The following is an 18,021-nucleotide window of genomic DNA, read 5'->3' as shown; positions in this document are numbered from 1 at the left end:
GTAATTCTAATATTTTTCCTACATTTTAGCTATGGCGTTGGACGTTGGAAGCTGTGGTGGCGTTGGTGTTGCGTGTACTACGCTCCGCGACCGTTAAGCCCAAGTTGTGGTGGGTAGCCGTGACAGCCAACATCGACATTGGCGTCTTCTTGCAAACATAAACACTGGCGGACGCTGACTTAGTGCTGTTAGCGGTTGCGGTTAAACGATTATTATGATGGCGCCTAGAGCGACGCCAGGTTACAAGACTACGCCCCACAGTGCTTATGTTTGCGGAATTGCAACCTTTCTGTGTAACTTGCGCTGCATCGGTAGTACTCGCCGCCTCCGCCGCTGCCGCCGCTGCCTTCGTTTGTCTGCCCAACAAAGACTTGAGTGACTTCTCGCTTACAGCTGCGGTGTGCAACTCACTCGCCGTCACACTTCGACTGCGCGCCGGTGGTTTTGTGGCTTGTAGCAGCCCTTGTTGTTGCATTGTCAAACGCTGCTGTTGACCTTTCATTCTACGTAATATATCAATAATGTTATCGGCGCTTTTGCTTTTGATTGCGTGCAACGTAAGGCTTTCATCGGGTGTTTGATTATTTGAAAATGGCGTGTGAACTTTGACCTCCGCAGCCTGTGGTATGCCGCATTTTTTAATAATGAACTTGAAGTTTTTATCAACTTCATTGGTTGCCCCGCTGATGTTAGCAGTTGCGCTGCCGCTGCTTAGCCGCGGCCCACAACTGCGATGTCGCTTGATAAGCGGCACCGCCGACGCCTGCTGTTGATCCTTCGCACCTCTAGGTGGCATTGTGTTAGCTTTGTTTGAGAGATTTGTGAAGGATTTGCGCCGTGTGCCGATTTGTGAGCGCGGCGTTTTCAGCAGATTCGGACAGATCATTACTTGCGCCTGCGGAGTCGTATGATATTTACGGCGTGCATTCTGCACCATTTGCATTGGCGTGGGCGAGGAGTGTATGATGGCACCCGAAGTGGTAAGACCACTACCAATACCACCGCTTATGCTGCTGCGACTGCTATTGCCTGCCTCCATAATGTATTTCTCCACATATTCCGTGGCATTGAAGGTGGGCATTGCTTTGTGTACATTCGAGATGGCTGGTGTGATAGTGGCACGATGGCGATACGCATGACCGTTTAGGGCGGGACGGTCACGTTGCTGTGTCTGATGATGATGATGATGATGATGGTGATGGTGTGGCAGTTTGGTAACGATTTGTTTGCCCTTAACGAACAGGTTGAGCCCCATGTAGGCGGGTGTAGGCGGCACGACTTGGCGATAGATCAGTTCAAAGTTTCCCATATCAGATTTTGGATCCAATCGACGATCGATGACTACTGCAAAGAGAAGACAAGGCATAATTGAGTTTGGGCGAGCTAATGTGGAGTTATTGAAGGCGTTGGAATTTGGTGGTTAAAGTAAGTAAATATTTCACTTGTAACATAAACTCCTTTAAAAGTAGCGGTACAAAACTAAGCGGTAGTAGTCTTTCGCAAGACAATTGCCAAATCTTCCAACTATCTTGAAAGCTCTTTTCTACTATTCGAAAGAATATTTAATTTAAAGATCTGCTAACGAGGAGGTCGTTCCGTTGTTCTGTTGGTCCTTTTTAATAAGTTTTCAAAGTGAGATTCTTCAACATCTCGCTCATCTGCGCCCATACCCCGACGGAAGAGAAGGATCAGGTATTCAAGGATTTATTCTATGAGCGTTTGGAGCGCACGTACGAGCGCTGCCTCCGCCACAATATTAATGCCATGGTGGGCAAGGATTGGATCTTTGCAACCACCGTCGGAAAATACAGCCTCCACGACGAAACGTCCGCTAACGAACTGAGGCTGATCGACTTCCCCGGGGCCCGAAACATGGTAGTATGCAGTTCTAGGTTCAAGCATAAAAAGATTCATGAAGCTACGTGGCTGTCTCCGGATCGAAAAACGAGAAACCAAATCGATCACGTTGTGATAGACGGAAGGCATGCTTCCCGTGTTTTCAACGTACCTACACTCCGAGGCCCAAACATCGACTCGGACCACTATCTTGTTGCAGCCAAGATACGCAACCGCCTCTGTACAGCAAAAAATGTGCGCCCAAATGCTTATCGTCGAAAAGCTGCAATCATAATCAATGCATTCGCAATAAGAAGAGAGAGGCCGAAATACGTGAGTGCGAAGAGGTTGAAATGCTGGCCGACACGAGGAATGCCCGAAAATTTTACCAGAGAGTTAGGCAACTTACGGAAGGTTTGAAGACCAGAAATCAAAAAAAGAAAAAAAAAATATTGTTAAAAAATGAGGGGACAAATTTAAGTTTCTAAAAGATAAATGAATTAAGGAAAAGGTAACACAATAAAATCTAAAAATTAAAAGAGAATTAACTTGAAAAAAAATAATAATTAAAACAATGTGACGGAAAGCACTAATTCATGCTCTAAATCAGCGATTCCCAAAGTGGTCCACGTGAACCCCCAGGGGTCCACGGAAGACTCGACGGGGGTCCACGGTGACGTGAACAAAATATGGGGGTCCATGAGTTGTAAATGGTTGTCCACGAAAATTTATCTGTTTTCGATGTAAAGAACCAAAATGATTGCTTGATAGCCTTTTTATTTAACTTTAATTGCCTTAGAGGCCACCTGCAGACTAAAAAGAACCGGACGCTAGTATGATAATAAGTGGGGCGCCGCAAAAATTGCTGGCGGCAGAGGCTTAAGCACTTGTGTCTTTTCAGTGCTACAGGATAGTACCATTACCTTTGCTGAAGAAATTCTATAATGTTGAGTTCCCTGAGACTGAATGCTAGTTTGATTCCAAAACTGACTCTGGTTCATGATCTGGGGTCTTTTTCGAGGTTAATGGAGATGAGATCCACTTTTCTGTAAGGGAATATGCTTCGGTCTTCCAGGCTGAGGTAGTTGCAATACTCAAATCCATGGACTACGTGGTAGAACATAGGTGGAGGTGAAGGAGTTTACGTGACCGCAGTGACAACCAAGCTGCACTTAAGGCATTATACCAGCCCTCTACTTAACTACTTCCAAACTAGTTCGGCAATGCAAGTCTTGATTAAAAAATGATGGTGAACATAACGAGGTTGTTTTACTCTGGGTGCCAGGTCACTCTGGAGTACCTGGTTATGAGACATCTGATCAATTGGTCAGAGTTGGCTCAGACCAAGCATTCCTCGGTCCGCACCGTCAGAAACTGAGTGAATACTTCGCTCAGAAATGCAGTCATTTCGCAGAGGCATCGAGGGGATGCAGGTGGACAAAACTCATGTTGCCTTCAATCTCACAAGGTCTTGGTTGAGTTTTTTTAACTCGTTCTTTTACCTATTGTCAATATCTGAAAAGTTTGGCGTAAAAAGCTTAGCCGTTTTGATGTTTTAAGTTTTGTGTTTTAAAAACGTGAAAAAATATTTTTCCCCTCATTTTAAAACTCGGAGCGATAAAAATAAAAATGATGCCATTAACACAAATAAACTATTTTACATATACTCCACGTGCAAAGTCATGAGTGAGCCGAACATTTGGTGAGTTTATGGTGAAGATAATGTAAATATAGCTAGCGCTCGCAGTGCTCTTAAAAAATATAACTTCCGAGCGAGAGAGTATTTTGATGTATTTGCGTGCTCTATTTTTTAAAACCTACAAGTGTGTAATCATATTATTTTTATAAATAGAACACAAGAAAATATTTTACTTTTATTTTGGCCACTCTGGGTTTACTTTTTGAATTCACCCGCGATGCAAATTTNATACCAGCCCTCTACTTAACTACTTCCAAACTAGTTCGGCAATGCAAGTCTTGATTAAAAAATGATGGTGAACATAACGAGGTTGTTTTACTCTGGGTGCCAGGTCACTCTGGAGTACCTGGTTATGAGACATCTGATCAATTGGTCAGAGTTGGCTCAGACCAAGCATTCCTCGGTCCGCACCGTCAGAAACTGAGTGAATACTTCGCTCAGAAATGCAGTCATTTCGCAGAGGCATCGAGGGGATGCAGGTGGACAAAACTCATGTTGCCTTCAATCTCACAAGGTCTTGGTTGAGTTTTTTTAACTCGTTCTTTTACCTATTGTCAATATCTGAAAAGTTTGGCGTAAAAAGCTTAGCCGTTTTGATGTTTTAAGTTTTGTGTTTTAAAAACGTGAAAAAATATTTTTCCCCTCATTTTAAAACTCGGAGCGATAAAAATAAAAATGATGCCATTAACACAAATAAACTATTTTACATATACTCCACGTGCAAAGTCATGAGTGAGCCGAACATTTGGTGAGTTTATGGTGAAGATAATGTAAATATAGCTAGCGCTCGCAGTGCTCTTAAAAAATATAACTTCCGAGCGAGAGAGTATTTTGATGTATTTGCGTGCTCTATTTTTTAAAACCTACAAGTGTGTAATCATATTATTTTTATAAATAGAACACAAGAAAATATTTTACTTTTATTTTGGCAACTCTGGGTTTACTTTTTGAATTCACCCGCGATGCAAATTTACATTGTTTGATCTAATTTTCACATTTAATTTTTTTACGAGCTTTGGGAATATTTAGAGATGTATCAGCAGGGGGTCCACCGAAACCATTAAATTTATGAAGGGGGTATACGAGAAAAAAAGTTTGGGAACCTCTGCTCTAAATGGAGATGCATATGATTTTGCTAGCACTGCTCGTCTTGTAAGCCATTCGAGAGAGTCCTCAAGCAGCTGATTTTTTTTTAAATAATATTTTTTGCTTTTTTTATTTCAGTTTTTTTTTTAAATTTGTAGATCTTATGGTTTTATAAAGAAGAAATGTATAATTTTTTTTTAAATTTATTACATTTTTAGAACCTTATTTTATGTATTTTTTCTCAATACAATATATATATATATATTTTTTAATTTTAAGTTTTTATTGTTTTAAAAAGAAAATTATGTATCTATAGGGGATTCAAAAGATGTTAAGAGTCGTAATGTGGAGAAACAACTACAGTTTTTAAATGGTAAAAGTTATAGCTACAATTTTGGAGATCACCACATCTCCTCACCAGACTTCTTCAATAAAAAGCTCAATAAAATTGTTGAATATGATTTGTTACAAGGCCAGTAAAGAGCAAAAAAATACATATTTTCTATAAGTTTGAAAACATTTTGGTCTAGTTGAAAATTTCCTAAAACCTGTTTAACCGTTATTTTGCATAGAAATAAAAAAATTGTAAGACCAAGATATTGCGTGTAACACGTCTTGTGAGTTATTTAATTTTTAGAAATTTATTTTTTTAAACACAAGTTTTTTATTATTTACTTTGCTGTTAATGTTTATTTTTTATTTTTAAAGAAGAAAAATATATTTCTTTATTTAAATTAATATTTTTATTTTGTTTACCTTTTCTTTTTTCTTAATAATTTTTTTTTTTTTTGTATTTAGCTTCCGCGTTTTGTGGCGTGAGCCTTGACTTTCGGCTAGAGCTTTCAATTAGTATTTTGAAAAACAGAAAAGAGCTTCCACGATACACTGAGAAAAGAGTCAGCTAAATATATTTCTCTCAACACAAGATTTGGTAACTATAATCCAATTATGTAACTATTATCAAATCATGTGTTAAGAGAGACATAACTAAACTCTTTTCTCAGTGTAGTTGTCAAAATTGACAACGAAAATGCTGTGGTGAGTTGAAAGACTGTAGTGAGTTGAAAGAAAATTGCCAGAATACTAGGTGCAATCGCGTATTAATCGAACTAAAACTAGTAAAACTGTCCAAAAATGAAAATTCGCTCAGAGCGAGAGAGCAACATTAAAAAGTACGGGATCGCTTTCTAGTAATAAATGGTAACTTCTATCAACTTCAACATAACCTCCAAATTTTGGTTGTATATTTTTGCTTATTTTATACGTAAACGCACTCAGGTCACACATATAAATAACCAATATTTTGAAATTGATTAGAATCGACTTAAACAAGTAATAAAATACTTTTCAACATGCATTAGCAGAGTACACTTTTCTTTTGTTTACAATTTGGTTGCCAAACACACTACAGCTGCTCGTTTGACACATTTACCAGAGCTTGCCAGCAAAAAATCTTCGGACTAAAACTGGTAATTTCTGACAGAGAGAGGACCATTTTTACTCTCTTTTTTGTCCTCTCAATAGTCAGAGAACCGAGTACGGGATCGATTTCTAGGAAAATGTGACCGATTTTGACTAGTCCGGACTCGTACGGGATCGCAACTATTAACAGTCATTAACATTAAAAGTACCAGTAGCAGTTTCTTCAGTTTATCTCTAAAAAACCAACCGCATAGCCATAGCGAAATCACTAATTCCTCTTACCTTTTATTACATCCTCCAGACATTGTGGACACATGCGCGCCGTCACACTGGTCGTTGCACCCAAATCGGGGCTTGAATTGATCTCGATCAACCACGGATAGAAATCCTCGCATATCATAAAATCTGCACCGAATAATTCGAATGTATTTGGACGACGATCCATATTTTCTTGCGATGCCAACATTGTGCCCACGATAGCCTTCTTCATACCCGGATAGATGCGCTCCTGCCACATATCATATTTGCCGATTTGACGCAAATACGCTTGAAATGAATAACAATCCCACATATTCTCTATGGGTAGGCGTTTATCCCGTTTACCATTATTGTACTTCTTTTGAATGGCATGATTAGTCAAATGTACCGATTCGTGATGATTACTCAGGCTATACTCCTGTGAGCTGAAACGCAAATAACTCTCTTTGTACATCCAAACGACAAGTGGTTGCACGTTGGTAATGAGAAACCACTGACGAATATCGAACTTGGTATGGTGTATGGTTAGAGGACGTTCTGCAAAGGAGAGCGGTAAGTTTTTTATTTTATTTATTTTTTTTGAGTTAATTAAAATCATATTCATAAAAGTTAACGAATGCAAAATATAAATTTGCATACATACATACATACATAGGCGTATGTAATGAGTGCGAGTGTGTGTATGCCTGCCGTTGTGTCTTGTGAATAGGTATTAGTGTTAAGAAAGTGCCAAGGACACTCGTTGGAAGGTTGGTTGTTCCGCTTTCTGCTGTTGAATTGTTGTCATTGTTGTATGCTTCTGCCTGGGCTGATTGTGAGTTGGCATTTGTTGAATGCTCACGCACGCAATTTTATGGTGTCATGGCAGGAAATTAGGCTTATTGCCAACCTGTTGAGGTCGTGCCATTAAAACTGAAAGTTCATTGATTTTGTGCGCCCGCCAACAAACGCTTAAACACTACCCCTAACAAATGTATTTACACACAAATACATGTTAATATGTAGATATGTAAGTGCATAGGTATGCCTGTATATTGTATTGTTTGTATCGTTGTTTGCAGCCGAACACGAATCGTGTTGTGTAGGGTCGGTAGCAATGATGTTAAGGGCTTATTGCGAGTTCTTTGTTAACTATTTTTAAACTTTCGTGCATACTTATATAGTTACATACTAGAGATGGGCACGGGAATAAATACTCAATACCGATCCCGTGCATTCCTAGTTGCAATTTTTAGGTTCCGAACCCGCCAATTCCGATGTTTTTTCAAATTTGTACCGCGAGCCCCGTGGTTCCCGTTATCTATCACCAAATAAAATTTACATGGCTTTCATCTTTATCCTTTGTACTAATATTACACCATGCGACAGCAAATTTTACACATAAAAAACTTTATATATTCGCGAAACCATGGGCTAAATATAGTAAAACTGTGTTTTTAGTTTTTCTCTTAGACATCAGGATTTTTTTTAAAAGAACTTTGAAACTTGCGAAATATGATTATTTCAAAAAATAATTTAAAAAAAAAACTCAGTGTACGGACGAGTAGGTATTGAGAATGTCCTTTTAACCTTTTGTCATTGCATATCCTTGAAACTTAACATCCTCGAATTTCGTCCTTCTAACTTCATTCGCTTAAAAAAAACACTACTAATTAAAAGACATTTTTAATACCTATTCTTACTTGGGAACCAAAATATTATATTTTTTTTTAATTCTACAGAATTTTCTCTTTCATTTGGTACCCATACTGTTTTTCTGCATTGAAATACATTTTTTAAATAATTTGTGAAGTTAATCATATCTTTGAAACTATAAAGTCCTTGAAATTATGACTTAATAGGAAAAATAGCATATTAAACAATATGGGTATCAAACGAAAGGGGCTCTTAAGCGATTAGTTTCGAAATAATTTGGAAAAGGGCTGCCATCAGTTCAAAAAGTTAAAATCAATTTAGTTAACAAAATAAATGAAATATTTGTATATGGTTATTAAACAAGAGATTTTCAAGAAATTTTTTCCTCTAAAATGATTTTAAAGAGGGTTGCCACCTGTATAGGAGTTCAAAGCCAACTGTCTCCAACTGTTTTAGAAACTCAAAATCAGTTAAATTATTCCGTTTAATAAAATATTTTAATATGTGTATCAAACGATAGAGGTATAAAAAAGTTCGATTTCGTAGATTGTTTTTAGAAGTGTTGCCACTTGTTTATAAAGTCAAAATCAATCTAATATTCAAGCTAAATTGAATATTTTGCATGGGTATCAAAATAGAGACATTTAAGATAACTCTGTTTCGAAAATATTTTTGCCGAAGATTGCCACCTGGATAGAAATTCGAAACAAATTTAACTAACAAGTTAATTGAAATAGTTCAATATGGCTGTCAAAAGAGAGAGGTGCAGGTGTTTTAACGTATTATTTTCGTTGTTATTTAATTTTGGTTATTTTTTTTATAAAAATATAGTTCATTCTTAAAAAAAAACCGCTTGAATTCAAGTTTCCAAATTTATGCAATATTAAAAAAAAAATTCAACAAACTTTCGTACAAATTTCGATCTTTTTCAAAAATTCTAAAAAATAAATCGTAGTTTTTAGCCATTTGAAACTGGTACTTTATTCTATTTACTAGAAATCAATGGGCTACAAAACTGCATATTCAGAATCTAATTAAAAAACTCGAAGTTTTTACGAGAATTTGTTGAATTATTTTTTTGCATGCAATTAGCATTTTTAAGGCAAAGGCACTCAATTGGTCCATTTGTACAGATTGGTATATTTTTATATACGGCTATTGGTACAAAACAAAAAAAGGACATTTTTCATTTTGTAGTCAAAAAAGTTTCTTAAAGGATTTTTCGGAAAAAATATTTCTGATGACAGAACAGTTTAAGCTTAAAAAATCTACACTGCCGGAACAAAGTATTGGCACAGCAAATTTTTCACAATATATGCAACAAATTTTTATTCTAATATTTTTCCGCCAATTTTGTATAAAAATATGGTCCATTCTACAACAAAAAACATAAAAATATAATTCCTAAATTTTGTGCAAAACTCGCGAAAATTCAGTGAATTTTCATGAAAATTTACAACTTTTTAATCAGATTTTTTAGAATTTTTTTGAGTATGCAGATTTGTCCCAGAGCCCAATCAATTTTGTTATAATAATGTGCAAGTTTTAAGTAGCTCGGAATTACCGTTGATTTTTGGTAATTTTTTTTTACGTAGTCTCTTCCATACAAAAATTTTTTTTCAAAAATACTTTATATGGAAAAAAATGCAAAACACCTTCAACAAAAAAAAATCCTCAAAAATCAACGTGATTTTTGACTAACTCCCAATTTGCATTTTTTTTTGCTAGAATTTAATGGGCTGCAAAACTGCATACTCATCTGATTAAAAAGTTGAAAATTTTTATGAAAATTTGCTGAATTTTCGCGAGTTTTGCACAAAGTTTAGGAATTATATTTTTATGTTTTTTGTTGTTGAATGAACCATATTTTTATACAAAATTGGCGGGAAAATATTAGAATAAAAATTGTTGCATATATTGCGACAAAAATTGCTGTGCCAATACTTTGTTCCGGCAGTGTACATAAAACTATAAAAAAATTGTATCAACGGAATCATAATAATGAGATTTTTGATGCTGTTTTTTTAACTTTTTTCAAAGATTTATTTAAGAAAAACTTGAAAACCTGCTCCAAAACATTACCGATATAGACTTATAAGCTATCACAGATATAATTTTCTCACCCTTTTTGTTTCTTTGCAAAAAAAAAAAAACTCAATCACGTCCCAATTTTTTTTTTATTCAATACCAACACATCTTAATTCAACATGGAATGACACTCGTTTATCTTACCTCCCTTTTTCATATTTTGAGTGAGTTTATTCGCAAAGAAATTAAAAGGGTGAGAAAATGATACCCCATAAGTCTAAATGGTAAGGTTTTGGCTGAGTTATTAAAGTTTTTCTTAAACCAGTCTTTGAAAAAAGTGCAAAAAACAGCATCAAAAATCTCATTATTATGATTCCGTAGAATTTTTTTTTATATTTTTATGAACACTTTTTAAGTTTAAAGTACTCAGTCATCTGAGGTAATTTTTTCAAAAAATATTAAAAAAAAAAAACTGTTTATTTGGTAGAAGTCTTAAAATATAATACATACATAGATTTTATAATTCCAGTGGAAAAACAGTACCGCTGTTTATATGGGCAGTGAATGCTGTCTACTGTACATAAGTTGGCTATGATTACTCGGCCGTGCTATCATAGTAGCACAATGCCGCTAAGTACATTTTAAAATTTTCAGGCAATAGCCTCATGCGATTATCGATTATATTTTTTGTTGTTTGTGTGAAATATTTTATTTTTAACAGTATTTTTCTTTTAATCAAAATATGTTCAAATAAAAGTGAAAAAAATAGGGCCCCCCCGGCCCTACGGCTAGGGCTACGGCCCTGTTCCTCCACATATCATATGCAAACTATCGCAATTTGTTTCTACTATATATGTACTTTATTTTTTGCATAAACAGTGAAAGTACTTTGCTGTATTGTTTTACCCTCCTTAGCGTCGTGTCTCACCTTCTAAAATTTTTGCATAAGTTGTGGCGCGTGCGTGTATTTTCGCCACAATAACCATATACATACATATTTGCTATTTTTAGTCCGCAATATTTCCATTACATTTGAGCATACCCTGACGCTATAAGTGTGCCCCTATCAAAAATAGCGTGCACTTATGTTGGAATAAAATTAAAGAGATAAATGGGAATTCATTTATGTATTTATTCAAACATTTTGTATGTACATATGTAGGTAGATTTTCAACATACATGTGTGCTCATTTTCTGCCTGTGCCCACGCTTGCCACTTACTTCTTTTTTGTGTATCAAAATGTAAAAAATGTACAAAAAGCTAAAAATTTAATTATTTTTTATAGTGTTTTCTGAACTATTTTATAAAGCTGAAGCAAACCTCCCTTAAGTTAAATTTCCTACAATAGCGACCAAATAGTGTTTTTCTTATTATTATTAAACTGAGTGGTTTTTATCAGGGAACGCAAATAATGAATACTTTTAAATTTCAATCTCATTCGAAGAGAAATGCTGCGTTCATAAGGAGTAAACCAACATAGACTCTTTGTTACTGGATATACCTTCAACGGCATTGCTTTTTGTTATTTTAAGTTTTATTTCAAGAACTATAATTAAATAATTAAATTAAACAATTATTTTTGGAGTTTTATTTCTTGCTTAGAAAATAAAACTTTTTTTGTATATTTCTTTGTCATGCAAATGCTAAAGATAGAGATAAATTTTAAGATACAGTTAAAGACAATGGTAATGGAAATAGCAATGGTAATGGCACTGATAATGTTAATGGTATTGGTAATGATAAAGGTAACTAAATCTGCAGATAACAGTTATTTTTGATCGAGAAAATAATAATCATAAAATAACGATTATTTTTTTATAAATAAAAAATAACCATAATTATTTATCAAAAATTAGAAATTAAAAACAAAAAACGATTCTTTTTTATCGAAAAAATAAAAATCTAAAATTAACGATTACCTTCTATCGAAAAAATAAAAATTTCAAAACGATTATTTTTGATCGAAAAAATAAAAATATTATTATTGATCAAAAAATAAAAATTCAAATAACGATTATTTTTGATCGAAAAAGTAAAAATCTAAAATCAACGATTACCTTCTATCGATAAAATAAAAATTTCAAAACGATTATTTTATATCGAAAAATAAAAATCATAAAATAACGATTATTTTTGATCGACAAAATTACCTTCGATCGAAAAAATAAAACCGATTATTTTTGACCAAAAATATAAGGATTATTTTTTATCGAGAAAATAAAAATTAAAAAGTAACAATACTTTTTGATCGAGAACATAAAAATCATAAACTAACGGTTAAATTTAATCGCATAAACAGGAATCCATTTTTAACGGAAAAACAATGATTTTTATTATAAAGATCGTAACCGCGACTATACCTGGGTGTAAGTGTACCAACCAAAAAAATTTACCAAAAACGGTACATTTCGGGCAAAATGGCAACCACCGCGCCTATGCCTTATTTTGAGCGTTTTATTTTCTGCTCTTCTCACTTTTATTCTGTGGGCTTGGCAAGTGTGTGGTCTACATTTTTTGATTCGTTTACTTAATTTTTCACTTCACTCCAACTAGTCACAAGGGTATATGTGTGCTCGTTTCTAGCTACATAGCAAAAATTAATTTGAAATTAGTTCTTGCACCCAAAAAGTTAATTCAGTTCAGACTTCAAAAGTACGCAGGACACAAGAAAATTCAATGAACGAAATTCATACATATGTAGTATCAAAGGTAACTATTTTACAAGCCCTTGAAGAAGTTCGTATGGTTAGGACGACCTTTGTAGAGCTACATATATACAGTGGTCCACAAAATAATAGGAGTGCGTTATTTTGGTCAGTTTTTGCTATTTGTCTTTTGTTTATTTAATGTTTATTATTTTTATACAAAAGTCAAGCTGGGTATACAACAAACAACGAATAAATTCAGATTTCAACCTTTGTACAAAAATTATTAAAATTCTGTAAATTTTCACCAAAATATCAAACTTTTTAATCAGAATCTTCAGAGAAAATTCTGGTATGCAGTTTTATAGCCCATTCAATTCTAGTCTGAAGAAGTGCAAGTTTCAAGCTGCTAAAAAATTCCGTTGATTTTTGGCAATTTTTTTTGCTGGCACTGTCCCCATATAAAAGAAAATTGTCGAACATACTTTGTATGGAAAAAACGTGAAACACCTTCAACCGAAAAAATTCTCAAAAATCAACGGAATTTTTTAGCAGCTTGAAACTTGCACTTCTTCAGACTAGAATTGAATGGGCTACAAAACTGCATACCAACATATTTTCTAAAGATTCTGGTTAAATAGTTTGAAATTTTGGTGAAAATTTGCAGAATTTTTATAATTTTTGTACAAACTTGAAAATGTAAATTTATATGGTGTTTGTTGTATTACCAGCTAGGCTTTTACAAAAAAATACGAAACATTAAATAAACTAAAGACAAATAGCCAAAACAGGTTAAAATATCCCACTCCTATTATTTTGTGGACAACTGTATATATATTTTTTTTTGAGGTAATATCTATTGTACTTATTTCCCAGCAACTGTTTCGGCACATTATACGAGTATTATTGCAGCCGTCCTGGGTATTCAATGATTGTCTTAATTCAATTAAACGACTATGGTGATGTTTTGTTTTAGGGGAAGAAGTTTCGAAAACCTAACTCGAGATCAGTAAGTGTGGGACTTCTTTATGCCAAAATAAAGCTCCCCGGTACCGTCGTTAATTATATCGTCGGCAGGCGGTTGGAGTAATAAGCTCTGCATTCTTTACTGTTAAATTTATTCCATCCAGTTTGCCCTGATTTGACATGTTATTCAATATACCCACTTGTACCACTAATGGTGATTTCGTCCCTACCAAAAAATGTCGCCTTTTTTCGTGTTCGATTCTAAACTAAGGGCAATGGGTGAAACAATTTTGTGTTCTTTTCTTAAAATGTCACACTCTTGTAAGGCAAAAAAGGCACCTTTTCTGCCCTTTGAAGCTTTGTCAGGGGAGACGGTTGCCCTGAAAAGATGGTTGCTTAAAACGATGATATGATGAAATGCGTGAGCTGGACAAGGACAGGAAGGCAAAAATATGCCTTTTCAAAGGGTTGAGTGTAACATCAAGCACATTTTGCACCGTTCAATGGCAACATTTTTTGGTAGGAACGAAATCACCTTAAGAAGTTCGTTTCAAAAACGAGCACATATCGTAATTTTCTGCCGCTTATACGCCGCCGAGACTATTAGGGCGTTGAACCGGTGACTTGAAAAGAGCTAGTAGTGAATCAATTTGCACGGAGCAATAATAATAGCTTATTTCTCTGTTCAAAACGATGGGGATATGCTTTTAACCTCGCATGTCCGCTAATCTACCTTTCCGTGCTGGCTATTGTCCTATGCGTCCATGTTGTTGGGAAATGGACGCTGCTTCTACATATTGTCTCATCTCGTTTGCCATTGGGGTATGCTGCCTTGCTCGTCTGTGGCAAATTTCAGTACTGTCGTGCTTAGTTTTATAGTTTCCAACATAGCCGGAAGAGCTAGGGGTTCAAGTACATAGTCGATTTGTAAAATAGGAGCCCTTATAATACGAACAGCATCTAAACTGATGCCCCGACCTGCCAATAATTGCCTTCCGTCTGGACAATACCTACATATGCCACTACTGCAGTCTTTTTATGGACATAATTAAGATGGTCGCAGAAGCAGAGGCGATAGTCTACCACTACCCCAAGGTACTATTAAACGAACGGCTTCCGGTTTGTAAGTTGCATGTGTGGGGGGACTTTGCACGTACATAGCTTTTCTTGTGTCACTGTAATAGAAATTTTGCACTATTGCTCCTATTTTGGTTGGTATTTTCCCTTTTGTCCATGATTGAGATGACGTACGTAAAGCCAATGTTATAGTGCTTATATTCCTTTAAAGTAGATACACTCCGTTTCTAATAATATTCCATTTGCTACCATTTTGGCAGCCCTGTCCTGTCGGTCCTTGCTCAGCGGTATATTAAAATAGACAACGAATGCCATAAGGGTTAAAGTCCCAACTCGTTTGAACTGTTAAAAATTATATAATACCTTTAGAAGTATTCCACAAAGGCCACCACCTTACAACTAAACAGAAAAAGTTGGACGTAGACCCTGACTGTAAAGCATTTTTGCAATACAATTTGGAATTTTTTATTTTTTTCGGCCGAATCACTTTTTTTCGGTGACACCCACATTCAGTAATAATTATTTTTTAAATAGTTTTTAAATAGTTCGAAACTGAGATCTCATGAGTAATTACGTTCCGAATTTATTCTTCCAATCGAAATACTTCCTTAGCAAAATTAAATGATTTTTGGCGATCTTTTATTTACTGACATTAAGGTAACATGTAAGGGTGGTAGGATCTGAGATGTGGTGAGAAACTACTAAAACAAAATTGTCTTCTTGAGACAAGAACATCGATATATCGGACGTTAAGATCCGTCTGTCCAACTGTCTAAGATATGATGAAAAATGTATTTTGTTTTTTTTCAAAATTGCCTTGCAAAAATACTTTAGAGTAAGGAACGTATGGCGAACTTTTTTTTTTGGTACGATCTAATGTAAATTCATATGTATATTAGGGTGCATCACAATCCATTCAAGAAAAAAAAAAATCGGTACTGTTTTGTCATGGGAATTATAAAATTTTTATATTTTAAGACTTCCGCCAAAATATTTTGGAAAAATATTAAGATTTACGTAAGCTGGACCCATTTTAAAATACCTAAAAAATCTAGTTTTTGTGAAAAAAATTGCTTTTTAAAAATATTTTTTTTTCTAAAAATCCCTTCAGATGATAGTAAAGTTTAAGATTGAAAGGTCCGCGTAAAATTTTTTTTTAACATTTGATCAAAGGATGTACAATAATTTTTTGAGGTATTTTCAAACCCGTCTAGCTCACGTAAATCCTATTATTTATATGAAATATTTAAAAATTTATAGTTCCGGTCGAAAACCCGCATGTACATATCTCTTTTGAATATGTGACTCACATAGTTATTTTTTTTCATCTAAATGCTGAATATCCCGCTTAACTTACCTATATACTTTTGCACCACATAGCGACTCTTTGAACCGATTGACGGATTTACAAGCACCAATATTTTCTTCAAATTATCCATTAATTGTATGCCACGCCCACGACACTTATTCGCTGGTTTAACAATCCATAAATTCTGGTAGCCATCTAGCGTATACTGCGGCCAATAGCTTTGTAAATTTTCCAAAAGTTGTATACTCGCTTTCATTGTATACTCTGGCGCGCGCGTTGGTTCGGTAAAAATTTTCGCCTCCTCTATAACGACCTGCTGATGCTGATGAAAAAACACATCCCACTCATGTTCCCACACGCGTGACAAATCCTCCAAATCAATATCCTTATGCTGACAACTATCTAAGTAATCACCACAGCGTTTGAGCGCAAAATCAATGCTGTTGTATGGCACCGTGCCCATGGTGGAGAAGATCGCATCGAGTCCCTTTCGGCGGTAACGATCAACTACGATGCGTACGAATGCAATGCAAGCGGTAAGCTTGAAATTATCCATGAATTCGGCCAACTCTTCGAGACTCCAAACGTTGTAACAACGCGGAAAGTATAGCTCAGACATGCCCTCCTCGTAAAACCAATGGAAGTCCTTCAACTGCGCGCATAAACCCTCCTTCGAGGTGAATGGCGCGCGATGGAATTTATTTATAATCATACCGGGATTTTTAGCTTGGTCTATATAATCGCATTTCTCCTTACGATTAGTCCACAAAAAGTCGATGGGCATATGTTCGAGAAAGCGCGACATAATGTTGCGTTCACACTTGCCAATATACTGGCGTCGCGTCTCGCCCGGCTTGCGTTTAGGCAGGCCCTGTGCCAAATCATCGTAAGTCACTTGACAGACGCCTGTTGGAATTTGTTTGCGATGCACATCCAACTTTTCAATCCAACCGCGTGTTACGAGCGCATTGCGTACGGAATGGAATGAGCCGCGTATAGTAAAGGTTTTATTATGTTTGACCGCCTCCTGTGCGCGACGACGTAACTCATTTAGGCGATCGGTTGTGATCCAAGTGCGTCGGTTGCAATAATTGCTTGGCGGTGCGCTTGGTATTATCTCTCTGCCCGTCGCAGTGGTGATTGTGGCAGTTGTAGGTTTCGTAGCCGTTGTAGATGTTGCCGTAATGGTAGTGTGGCTGTTTGCTGGATTTATTTTCGTTGCTGATTCCGTGGCGCTTGTCTGTGCATTCGCCGTAACTCCATTTGTTACGACTTGAATGGCAGATGCAGATTCTGCTTCTTCGTTTGCAAGTGTTGGCCTGGTTGGCGGCAGCTTCGTTGACGCACTTTTCAATTTTCCATCTGTCGGCAATTGCTTGTCACCGCTAGTTCTTGATCTCTTGCGCGTTTCTGTTGCATTTTCTGTGGTATTTTCACATGGTTTCTCATGCATTTCCCAATCACGCCTGCCTATATGTAGTAAGCCAACCAACCAACCATCCAACCAAGACCGCAATGCCGTGAACGCGTTGCGCGCACAATGAAAATCGATGACTGACTACTAAATTACGGGATTTTTATCGGAATGAATTGAACTCGGCGGCGTACGCTGTCAGACTTAACGGACGTGCTCATGGTATGCGCATAATGTACAGCAAGTTGTCTACTTGTTGCCATGGCTTCCGCTACCAATCAGGTGGCTTAAGTTTATTAGAGCAACGATTTAATATAATTTGAAACGGAGTCTACTGTCTGCTGTAGGCGGGCAAAAGTATGCGCAGTAAATCCATAGTTGAGTACGAGCGCGCGGAGTGAAAGAGGAATGCGGCTAGTACGTCAAATTGCGAAAGTCGAGTTGGCAACCTAGTTTTCGAGGTTCGCAAGGATTTACTCACTCAGTGGGTATTGCATAGTTTTGCATAAGTTCAACGTGGTATATATGTATTTGTGTATCTTCTTGATTTTGGTGCTTGATTAAATCAATTTCGTGCCACTGCTGCGTTTGCCGCACAATTTTCAGGTGAAGGTAGCTGGTTGCGTTATAAAATTTATTTTCTTT

The 18,021-nt window shown here is 36.0% G+C and overlaps 1 protein-coding gene across 1 annotated transcript; it reads right to left on the bottom strand.

Moving 5' to 3' along the window:
• Positions 1-25: 25 nt before the first annotated feature.
• Positions 26-17,415, bottom strand: TTLL3A (Tubulin tyrosine ligase-like 3A). Its single transcript, XM_017618096.1, has 3 exons — positions 16,011-17,415; positions 6,326-6,838; positions 26-1,344 (listed from the first exon to the last, which is right to left on the bottom strand). Exons 1-3 carry the CDS (start codon positions 17,413-17,415, stop codon positions 26-28), a joined length of 3,237 nt encoding a protein of 1,078 aa, XP_017473585.1.
• Between the last annotated feature and the right edge of the window lie 606 nt (positions 17,416-18,021).

Source organism: Rhagoletis zephyria, unplaced genomic scaffold (assembly GCF_001687245.7).
Source record: "Rhagoletis zephyria isolate East Lansing unplaced genomic scaffold, Rhagoletis_zephyria_1.1 Rzeph_scaffold_00033, whole genome shotgun sequence".
In the NCBI taxonomy this organism is placed as follows: domain Eukaryota; kingdom Metazoa; phylum Arthropoda; class Insecta; order Diptera; family Tephritidae; genus Rhagoletis; species Rhagoletis zephyria.
Note: the sequence above shows the minus strand (reverse complement) of the source record. Positions and strands in the feature narration are given on the sequence as shown.